Here is a 12,106-nt window from a genome sequence, read left to right on the forward strand (position 1 = left end):
GCTGTCCTGGAGTTTTCAAGGCAAACTGCAACCATGGTGTTCACACCAGCACTGCAGCTTAGGAACCAGGCTAGGTCTAATTTGTTCCAGCTGTCAGTAACTAGGCAAAGCAATGGCAAGGGAGGTTTGACCTGTATAATGAATCATGAAACAAAGTCTTTTAACAAAGAGATTGCACAAGGCCAAAATGAAGTCTGGGAGGGTGAATCAGGCAGACAATGTAATATGCACCAGGGAACAGCTCTGCTAGCTTTTCCTGAAAGGTAAACACACAAGAATGATAAACTGTAATTCATTTGCAGGGACTCTGTCATTTCACTTTAACCCCAAATACCTTCAAAAACCCATCCGCAAACAGCAAGTGTCTGCCGTCATGACAAGATCTCTAGCTGGGGCCTCGCCTCCCTTTAGGATGGCCTTGGGGATTCCTCTCCAGCCAGGCTGGACATCCTGGTTTCCTATAAGGTTCTAGAAACTGAGCTTTGTGAAAAGCTATATTTCATTTTCTGTCAAGGGCTTAATTTACTAAGAGGCAGCAACAGCGGGAATGGGAAGACTGGACAGACTGGAGACATTTTAAGGAGCTAAACTGCACAGCCTTGGTCTGTGATTGTATGCGCAGGAGAGGAGGGAATAGGAGAGTGGATTGACTCCTGATTTCTGGTTCCAGTGCCTGGCTCATCTTGGTGCCAATTCATGAAGGTTGGAAACACTGTATGAAGGACAGACTTTGGAAAAAAATGATGAGTTCAGGGTTGGACAAGCTGGGTTTCAAGTGCCTATGGGGCATCTAGGTGGCAATGTCTAGCAAAGAAATGGGCAGGTGCTCCTGTCACCCTATGGCTGGCACATTTACTGGAGGTCAGAAATCTTGAGCTCACTCAGTGCAAAGTGCTTACTCTGGACCACGTGGCATACCTTCTGCACACACTAGCTTATTTCATCCTCATCCTTGCTCAGTGAAGTGGGCACTGGGACGATCCCATTTTACAGATGAGGTAAGTGAGAAATGGCAAGTCAGGCTTCAGCAACAGACAGTCTCTTGCTTGAGGCTGCCCTTTAACTCCCCATCACACTGTTCTGTCTCCCGTGGAATTCTTCTGTGGACAGCAAGAAGTAAGGCAGCAGTGACCCTGGTGACCTCCTTCCTATCCTCCATCCCAAGCTCCTCTCCAGCTAAGATGGGAAGTCCCCAACCTTCCTTCTGTTTGGGGTCTATAGACATCACATTCCCTGGATAACTTCCAAATCTCCTCTGGGTATGACATGCACATAATCATAAATGGTGTGGCGAGAGATGGGGCCAGTCCTCCAGCCTTTAAAGGAGACGGTGCACGTGAAAATACGTCACAGAAGCTGTAAAGCTCTTTACCAAGCATGCTATTACTATTTCATCTCTTTCTTGATTTTTCTGATCACTACAATAAAACCAAGGAGCTTCTCTCAGGCTTGCTGGTTGCAACTTTCTAAGTAACAGCAAGGACAACTAAGTTGAGATCTTGCTCTGCATCACGCAGTGTGCCAAACAATTTACTGCTTTAACTCATTTAATTCCAGGAGCAGCCCCATGAGGTAGTACAGTCACGTAATATATAATGATAGGCTGCATATATGATGGTAGCCCCCTAAGATTATAATACCATATTTTTACTGTACCTTTTCTTCATTTACATGTGTTTAGATATGCAAATGCTCACCACTGTGTATCAACTGCCTACAGTATTCCATTCAGGAGCATGCTGTACAGTTTTGTCACCTAGGAGCAATAGGCTACACCATAGAGCCTAGGTGTGCAGTTGGCTACACTCTCTACGTCTGTAGTAAGTGCACTCTCTGATGTCTGCACAATGAAGGAATAACCTAACGTGCATTTCTCAGAATGTGTCCTTGTTGTTAAGTAATGTATAACTAATATAATTATTCCCATTTTTTCTTTTTTTTTTAAGACAGAGTCTCATTCTGTCACCCAGGCTGGAGTGGAGTGGCACGATCTCGGCTCACTGCAACCTCCTCCTCCCAGGTTCAAGCGATTCTTCTGTCTCAGCCTCCCAAGTAGCTGGGATTACAGGCACCTGCTACCATGCCTGGCTAATTTTTGTATTATTGGTAGAGATGGGTTTCACCATATTGGTCAGGCTGGTCTCGCACTCCTGAGCTCAAGTGATCCGCCCACCTTGGCCCCCCAAAGCGCTAGGATTACAGGCATGAGCCACTGCACCCAGCCTAGTCCCATGTTTTCTTTTATTTTTTACTTCTTAAAGGAAGGCCCCTCCCCTCCTCCCTTTCCCTCCCTACCTCTCCCTTCCCCTTCCCTCTTTTAGATGGAGTCTCAATTTGTTGCCCAGGTTGGAGTGCAGTGGTGCAATCTTGGCTCACTGCAACCATGCCTGACACTAACCATGCCTGGCTAATTTCTGTACTTTTGGTAGAGCTAGCGTTTCGCCAGGTTGGCCAGACTGATCTCATACTCCTGGCCTCAAGTAATCCACCTGCCTCAGTCTCCCAAAGTGCTGCGATTACAGGCATGAGCCACCATGCCTGGCCTATTATTCTCATTTTTAAGATGAAGAAATTGAGCATAGGAATGAGTTAGTCAAGGTCACGCAGTAGGGATCTTGGCTCATCCAAATAACAGAGCTGAGATTTAAATCCAAGTTTGGGCTGGGCGCAGTGTCTCATGCCTGTAATCTCAGCACTTTGGGAGGCCCAGGAGGGCGGATCATGAGGTCAAGAGATCGAGACCATCCCGGCCAACATGGTGAAACTCCGTCTCTACTAAAAATACAAAAATTGGCTTGGCATTGTGGCGCGCACCTGAAGTCCCAGCTACTCAGGAGGCTGAGGCAGGAGAATTGCTTGAACCCAGGAGGCGGAGGTTGTAGTGAGCCAAGATCATGCCATTGCACTCCAGTCTGGTGACAGAAAGAGACTCTGTCCCCCACCCACCAATAAATAAATAAATAAATAAATAAATAAATAAATAAATAAATGCAAGTCTGGACTGGACACGGTGGCTCACGCCTGTAATCCCAAGCACTTTGGGAGGCTGAGGCAGGCGGATCACTCGAGCTCGGGAGTTTGAGACCAGTCTGGCTGACAACGTGAAACCCTGTCTCTACTAAAAACACAAAAATTAGCTGGGTGTGACGGGGCACATGCGCAATCCCAGCTACTCGGGAGGCTGAAGCAAGGAATTGCTTGAACCTGGGAGGTGGAGGTTGCAGTGAGCCAAGATGGCACCACTGCACTCCAACCTGGGTGACAGAGCAAGACCCTGTCTAAAAAAAAAAAAAAAAAAGAAAAAAGAAAAAGTCTGATAGTCTATTTGGGTCCAGAGTCTGAGATCTTACATTTTACACCTTGTAGAAAATTCAGTGTAAGCTTCCACATTTGTCATATTCCACATTTGTCATATTTTCTTCTCTCCCTACCTGCCCCCTTCCATTTACTGTCAGAATTTTGGCTAATACACTGCTCATCTGTACACTTCCAGAAATTGTACAGGAAGGAAGGGGAGAGGAAACACAGAGGAAAATTTATTTGTACAGAACTGGAATTCTAATTAAAAGCTAAGAGGGGGTAGAGACTTAAACTATTAGTTTTAAAAGGTTTAGAGTAATGTGGACTTCAATTGTACACTTATTAATTCAATCAAGATAATATTAGCTCTACTCAATAATGAATTTCTATGATATTAGAGGTGACATAAAATAAAGATGTAGTGATGGATTGCAAAGCTATATGCAGAAAGATGTTTTTGAGACATTACTGGCTATTCTAATCCACTGTCCCACTTTGTGCTAAGTATTTACAATTTTCAGAATGCTTAATAAACATTAAGCCTGTAAATCAAAAATAAAATTTTAAGCCCCCCAACTGACTGAGTGGACCCCCCTCTTGGCCCAGGGGATCCCAAAGAAAACCTGAAAAGTTCAGGCCATGACAGGAAGGGAGGTCTGATATACCTCATTACACCCTCCTCCCTTTGGAACTTAGGCGCAACAATTAACCAGCATTACCATTAAAATATAGTTCATAAGATTCACAAAACAGACTCTTTGTAGAATAAGATACCCAACTCCAACCTGGCTGGGGTATAGCATCATATGACAGATAGCAGACCCTAAAGGAAATATGAAATTCTTTTTTTTTTTTTTTTTTTTTGAGACAGTCTCGCTCTGTCACCCAGGCTGGAGTGCAGTGGCGCGATCTCGACTCCCTGCAAGCTCCGCCTCCCAGGTTCAAGTGATTCTCCTGTCTCAGCCTCCCGAGTAGCTGGAATTACAGGCACATGCCACTATGCCTGGCTAATTTTTGTACTTTTTAGTAGAGACAGAGTTTCACTGTATTGGCCATATTGGCCAGGCTGGTCTCAGACTCCTGACCTCAGGTGATTCACCCGCCACCTGCCTCGGCCTCCCAAAGTGCTGGGATTACAGGTGTGAGCCACCATGCCTGGCCTCCTTTTAAAAAATAATTCTCTGAGTTTCCTTTTACTTTAAAAGATACTTCTAACCAACATGTGTCTGTGTTCTCAAGCAGAAGAGATTAGGCGTTGCCAGTTGTTAAAGGAAGTTTGCTGGAGGCAAAGTGGTACCCGTGAGAAGTCACTGATAACAGCATGATGGAAAAGCCATGAAAAGTAGATGCAAAGGGGTCATGTGGTTCAGATGCAAGCAGCCCTACATACATTGATTCTGAATCATCAAGCAGAGCCTAAATTGTGACTTATAACGCTCTGTTTATTCTTCCACAGACTCGTCTAACAAAGCGGGGCCTTTTTACACGTAGGCTTTGGAGACCCAGAGCCTAGGGCCTATGAGTCTTTCAGGAGCCTATGAAAATGAAAAAGTTAATCTATGGTTCCCAAATCAAAGTTAATACATATTCAATTAAATAGCTGCAAAACATAACACCCTGTCAACTTCATTAACCGCTAAATTTGGTATTCATAAAATACTGATGCCACACGAAAATCATTTGTAGGTCTGATCTGCTCACTGCATGAGAGTTACCAACCACCTATGACAACTGCAGAAAAATGGACAAAAGATCAACTAAATGAGTAACTTACAGCCAAATCACTTAAAAAGTAGTATCACAAAATCCTTCCAAAAATTTTACAATAAAAAGTCTCTTTTATTATTGTGGCTGTGGGTGCATTTTAATATGTTTGACAGGATGGGTGGTGGATGAAAGAATGTTGCTAATGCAAATCTCAGACTGGCCTGGGACTCTGCTCTGGACAGACCTTCCCTCTGTGCCTTCTGGAAGTCCATTTCATAGTCATCAACTCCTCTTCATCCTTAGCCTAGGGCAGAGCACTCCCTCTCTCCCTGCCTCAACCTCAGCACTGCAGTGAATAGGCCCACCTGGCTTCCAGGCCACTGCCCCTCCATTCAGGGGTATAAATCTCTGCTCCTTCAAGACTCAGGTCATCCCATCTTCCCATCCTCTACCTCACCTCACCTAGCAGTTGTCACTTCCTGATCGTTCTTCCTTATTCACGGAAAATGTTGGCACCTGGTTTGGCAGCTGCCTTTCTACCTACCCCAAATCCTGACTTCATCCTGGGCAAAACATCCTTTACAAAACATCAACCCTCAACTTCACCTCCTTTCCCTTTACCCCAGTGGGAGAGGTTTCCTTCTGCCATTCTAGTTAATTCCACAGCAAATGGAACCCAGCTCAGGCTCACTGCCCCCAACTCCCTGAGAAATTCACTCAGCAAAATCGTCCCCACGCCTTCTCCACATTCCCTATTATGATTGAAAAACACCTTGAGATATAATCTACATAGATAAAATTCATCCTTTCAAAGTATACAATCCAGTGGGTTTTGGTGCAATCATTATAAGGTTGTGCAACCATCACCACTATCTATTCCAGATTATCTACCCATCAACAATCACTTCCCATCCCCTTCTCTTCCCCAGCCCCTGGCAACCACTAGTCTACTTTCTGTCTCTATGGATTTGCTGATTTTGGACATTTTATTTAAATGGAATCATCCAATATATGGCATTGTGTGTCTGGCTTCCTTCACTGAATATGTTTCCAAGTTTCATCTATGTTGTAGCATGTATTAGTGCTTCATTCCTTTTTATGGCTGAATGATAGTCCATTGTACAGATTACCACATTATGGACTAAATGCTTGTGTTCCTCCCCAAATTCATATGTTGAAGCCCTAACCACCAATGTCTTGTGAGCCCAATCCCCTGCCCCAGTTGGACCAGAAAGCAGGACCCACCACTCAGTGAGTTCAGAAGGCAAAGCACTGAACCAAAGAGGATTGTTCTCAAACTTTAAGTTCTAATAATATTTGCTTTGCTAGGTATTGGACTTGCTTGTGACCTGTCATTCCTTTCTTCCAATTTCTTCTCCCTTTTGGGGTGGAAACATGTATCCTATGCCTGTCCCACTGTCATATTTTAGAACCACAAAACTTGTTTGAGGTAGGCGTGGTGGCTCACGCCTGTAATCCTAACACTTTGGGAGGCCAAAGCAGGATTGCTTGAGTCCAGCAGTCTGAGATCAGCCTGGGCAACACAGGGAGACCCTCATCTCTACAAAACATAAAAAATATTAGCCAAGCATGGTGGTGCAAGCCTGTAGTCCCAGCTACTTGGCAGACTGACTCAGGAGGATCCCTTGAGCCCCGGAGGTCAAGGCTGCAGTGAGTCATGATTGTACCAGCCTGGGCAGGCGACAGAGTGAGACCCTGTCTCAAAACAAAAGCAGGCCGGGCGCGGTGGCTCAAGCCTGTAATCCTAGCACTTTGGGAGGCCGAGACGGGCGGATCATGAGGTCAGGAGATCGAGACCATCCTGGCTAACACAGTGAAACCCCGTCTCTACTAAAAAATACAAAAAACTAGCCGGGTGAGGTGGCGGGCGCCTGTAGTCCCAGCTACTCGGGAGGCTGAGGCAGGAGAATGGCGTAAACCCGGGAGGCGGAGCTTGCAGTGAGCTGAGATACGGCCACTGCACTCCAGCCTGGGCGACAGAGCCAGACTCCGTCTCAAAAAAAAAAAAAAACAAAACAAAACAAAAGCAAAAACACAAAAAAACTTGTCTGATTTCACAGGCTCACAGCTAGAGAAGAATTTCACTCGGGATGAATCCTACCTTGAGTCTTACCCAGTATCTGATTTAGATATTTAGATGAGACTGTGGATTTTAGAGTTGATGCTGGAACAAGCTAAGACTCTGGGGACTGTTGGGATGGAATGAATACATTTTACACACAAGACAGACATGGCAGGGACAGGGGCTGAGGACCGAATGTTTGCATCCCCCCAAAATTCATGTGTTCAAGTCCTAATGCCCAGTGTGATGATTTTAGGAGGAGTCGTCTTCGGGAGTTAATTAAGTGTAAAAGAGGTTGTGAAGGTATAGCCCCCAGGATGGAATTAATGCCCTTGAAAGAGTTAGAGACACCAGAGCTTTCCCTCTTGGTCATGTGAGGAAACGGGGCACGCACAGGTGGCCACCTGTAAGTCAGGAAAAAAGCCCTCACCAGCCACCTTGATCTCAAGATTTCCTAGCTCTAGAACTGTGAGAAATAAATGTCTGTTGTTTAAGCCTCCCAATCTATGGTATTTATAATACATAACACTTTTTTTTGTTTGTTTCTTTTGAGACAGAGTCTCACTCTGTCACCCAGGCTGGAGTGCAGTGGTACAATCTTGGCTCACTGCAACCTCTGTCTCTAGGGTTCAAGTGATTCTCCTGCCTCAGCCTCCCCAGTAACTGGGATTACAGGCACCCGCAATGACGTCCAGCTGATTTTTTTATTTTTAGTAGAGACAGGGTTTCACCATGTTGGCCAGGCTGGTCTTAAACTCCTGACCTCAGGTGATCCGCCACAGCCTCCCAAAGTGCTGGGATTACAGGGATGAGCCACTGTGCCTGGCCAACATTTTGTTTTTATCATCAGTTTATGGATATTTGGATTGTTTCCACTTTCTGGCTATTATGAATACTATTGCTATGAATCTTTATGTTCAAGTTTTTGTGTGAACACGTTTTCATTTCTCTTGGGTATATTCCTAGTAGTGAAATTGCTGGGTCATGTGGTAACTCTATATTTAACTTTTTGAGGCTGGGTGCGGTGGCTCACGCCTGTAATCCCAGCACTTTGGGAGGCCAAGGCAGGCAAATCACGAGGTCAAGAGATGGAGACCATCTTGGCCAACATGGTGAAACCTGGTCTCTACTAAAAACACAAAAATTAGCTGGGCATGGTGGCATGCGCCTGTAGTCTCAGCAACTCAGGAGGCTGAGGCAGGAGAATCGCTTGAACCCAGGAGGTGGAGGTTGCGGTGAGCTGAGATCGCGCCACTGTTCTCCAGCCTGACGACAGGGCGAGACTTCATCTCAAAAAAGACAAAAAACAAAAAACAAACAAAAAAATTGTTTTTTTAAGAAAGACAAGCATGGTTTTAAAAATGACTGCATCAGCCGGGCGTGGTGGCTCACGCCTATAATCCCAGCACTTTGGGAGGCCGAGGCAGGCGGATTACCTGAGGTCAGGAGTTCGAGACCAACCTAGTCAACATGGTGAAACCCCTCTCTACTAAAAATGCAAAAATTAGCCAGGTGTGGTGGCACATGCCTGTAATCCCAGCTACTTGGGAAGCTGAGGCAGGAGAATTGCTTGAGCCTGGGACGCAGAGGTTGCAGTGAGCCGAGATCGTGCCATTGCACGCCAGCCTGGCTGACAGAGCGAGACTATGTCTTAAAAAAAATAACTAGGCCGGGCGCGGTGGCTCAAGCCTGTAATCCCAGCACTTTGGGAGGCCGAGATGGGCGGATCACGAGGTCAGGAGATTGAGACCATCCTGGCTAACACGGTGAAACCCCGTCTCTACTAAAAAAATACAAAAAAACTAGCCGGGCGAGGTGGCAGGCGCCTGCAGTCCCAGCTACTCGGGAGGCTGAGGCAGGAGAACGGCATAAACCCGGGAGGCAGAGCTTACAGTGAGCCGAGATCCAGCCACTGCACTCCAGCCTGGGCGACACAGCGAGACTCCATCTCAAAAAATAAATAAATAAAATAAATAAATAAAAAATAAAAATAAAAATGACTGTGTTATTTTATATTCCTACCAGCAATGCATGCAGATTCAATTTCTCCACATCCTTGCCAACATTCGTCATTGTCTTGCTGGTTAAAGCCATCCTAGCGGGTATGAAGTGGTATCTCATTACAGTTTTGTATTTGCATTTCCAAGACCATGGCTAATAATGTTAAGCATCTTTTCAGGTGCTTACTGGCCATTTGTAAGCTTCTTGGGAGAAATGTCTATTCACATGTCCACTTTAAAATTAGGCTTTATTTGTCTTTTTATTGTTGAAGTGCCTATTGTCATTTAAAGATGCTCAAGTCTCTACCATTTTAAAGCAAACAAACCCTTGGTCAATTCCAGATCCTTGCTGCAGCCACTGCCTTTTAAAAAGAATCTCTGGGTCGGGTGCGGTGGCTCATGCCTCTAATCCCAGCAATTTGGGAGGCTGAGGTGGGCAGATCACGTGAGGTCAGGAGTTCGAGGCCAGGCTGGCCAACACGGCGAAACCCCGTCTCTACAAAAAATATAAAAAATTAGCTGGGCGTGGTGGCAGGCACCTGTAATTCCGGCTACTCAGGAGGCTGAGCCAGGAGAATTGCTTGAACCTGAGAGGTGGAGGTTGCAGTGAGCCGAGATTGTGCCACTGCACTCCAGCCTGGGTGACAAGGGCAACACTTTTTCTCAAAAAAAGAAAAAAAGAAAGAAAAAGAAAAATCTCTGTTTCTTGCAGAATTTCTTGAAAGAGTTCTCCACACTTGTGGATTCTACCCACTCTCTTTCAAGCTATTGCAATCTGGCTCCTGATCCTAACACCATTGTAAGTGCTCTCGGCAAGGTCACCAGGGCCTATTCTGTTACTAAATCCAATGGACTTTTCAATTCTTTGTTTGATTTCCCCATGGCATTAATAAACATCAAGGCCCTCTTCATCTTTGTTGAAAGATTAGAGATCCTTGGTGTAAGTGACAGCGCATGCTTCCAAGTTTTCTCATTTGTCTCTGGCTGCTCTTTCTCAAATCTTCTTCAAGATTTTGTCCTCAGTCCTCTTGTTTTCCACCTTTATACGGTTCCACTGGGCAATCATGTTCATTCCCATGGGTGCCTACTTAATACTGCTGACTCCTAAATCTCATCTCTAGCTGCTGCCCAGACTTGCCTCCTGGGATCGAGGAGTGTGTATCTGTCTAATCAACATCTCTGCTTGGATTCCCATCCATCCTCAAACTTTATCCCAAACCAAACGTTTTATCTTTATCTCTCTTGTCTTCCCTACCAAATTATGTCGATTTAAAACTTCTAAAGTCGGCCGGGCATAGTGGCTCATGCCTTTAACCCCAGCACTTTGGGAGGCCAAGGTGGGTGGATTACCTGAGGTCAGGAGTTTGAGACCAGCCTGGCCAACATGGTGGAACCCCGTCTCTACTAAAAATACAAAAAATTAGCTGGACATGGTGGCGCACGCCAGTAATCCCAGCTACGCTGGAGGGTGAGGAAGGAGAAATCGCTTGAACCTGGAGGCCGAGGTTGCAGTGAGCCGAGATCACACCATTGCACTCAGCCTGGGCAACAAGAGCGAAACTCCGTCTCAGGAAAACAAACAAACAAACAAACAAACAAATCTTTTAAAGTCATTCACATTCGTCTACTTCGTTCCATTCTCACCACCTATGCACTGGTCCAGCACCATTTCTTAAAAAGATGACAACATCTCCCAGCTCCGACCCTCTTCTCCAAACCTAGCCAGAGATCTTTGTAACATGCACATCTCCCTGCTTACATGAGCTGTTGTCACTCCCCTGCTTACATGAGCTGTCGTCGGCAACGGGATTACAGTGGCTTCAGAGTCAGACACACTCGGGTTTCAGTCTTAACACCATAACTTATTGGCTGCAAAACCGTGGGTGAGTTAATTTCTCTATATCTTAGTTTTCTCATTTAAAAAAAAAAAAAAAAAAAGCCCCAAAGAGCACCTCCCATAGGTTTCCCCCAGGATTGAGACCATACACATCATGTCCTTGGTTCAGAGTCAGGCACATTTGAACTGTTTAATACATTTTAACTACTATTTTTATTAAAACCTTTCAGTCGAGGCAAATGAACCTCTTTCATCCTAAAACGTGGGGATTAGATGGAATGGCTTTAATCAACTCTTTTGAGACAAGACACCTTTGGACCCTGAAGCCTCCCTGGGTGCTGGCTACCCCTCCGGGGAGGAAGCAGCCGTGGGCGCAGCTGGTACTCCTGCATGAGGACGCAGAGGGTCAGGTTCGGGGACTCCTTCTGCTGCAGGACAGCGCTGACCCCAGCTTCTTCACCGCCCCCGACCTGTTACCCGGCGACAGTCCCCGCCGCCCCGTCGCCGGGCAGACTCAGTCGATCCACAGCCATGAGTGCGAAGCCTCTCAGGCAGGGCAGGCAGGCAAACCGCAAACCCACAGGACGCACCCAGCCCCGCCGCTTCCTCCCGGGCCTCGCCCCGGGCGGGAGGAGAGAGGAAGGAGGAGGCGGCGGGCAGCGGGCGGCGCCCACCCCACCCCACCCCACCCCACCCCACCCGACCCCGCAGGCCCGGCCGCCAGAGCCCGGCCCCAGCCCCGGCCCCGGAGCCCGCGGCGCTCACCTTGAAGGACATCCTGCACATGTCCGCGGCCGCCCCAGCCGGAGCCCGCGCGCTTCGGGCCCGGGACGCCTGGTCCTCCCCGGCCCGTCACTCTCCCGCGGCGCTCGGCGTTCCGCAGAGGGGCGGCCTCCGACGCCGCGCGCTCCCGCCGCCCGGACCGGCAGCAGCCGCCGCACACAGGGCCCGGCCGGAGGGGCGGCGCGGGGGCGCGCTCCGCTCTCGCGCGCGCACACTGCCCATGGGGTGCCGCGTGGACGCGCTCCAGGACCTGCCACACACGCGCGTGCACAAACACCCCAAACTTCGCACGCACTGTGCACTCTCCACACACGTCCACACTCCAACACTCTCATCCACACACACACTCCAAACTCCACACACATTGTGCATATGCTCCACATTCCACACACACAC

At 47.2% G+C, this 12,106-nt stretch overlaps 1 protein-coding gene across 3 annotated transcripts in view; it reads right to left on the reverse strand.

The window, feature by feature from the left end:
• Positions 1–11,889, reverse strand: part of ANKRD29 (ankyrin repeat domain 29) — a 64,318-nt gene extending 52,429 nt beyond the window's left edge. For 2 of the 3 annotated variants that reach the window (XM_021929997.2, XM_021929993.2), the window contains exon 1: positions 11,693–11,889. In XM_021929997.2, the coding sequence (XP_021785689.1) occupies positions 11,693–11,713 (21 nt within the window). In that variant the 5' untranslated portion in view covers positions 11,714–11,889. The remainder of the gene's footprint in view (positions 1–11,692) is intronic. The other variant, XM_021929996.1, reaches the window with a different exon arrangement.
• Positions 11,890–12,106: the final 217 nt, after the last annotated feature.

Source organism: Papio anubis, chromosome 19 (genome assembly GCF_008728515.1).
Source record: "Papio anubis isolate 15944 chromosome 19, Panubis1.0, whole genome shotgun sequence".
Taxonomy (NCBI): Eukaryota; Metazoa; Chordata; class Mammalia; order Primates; family Cercopithecidae; genus Papio; species Papio anubis.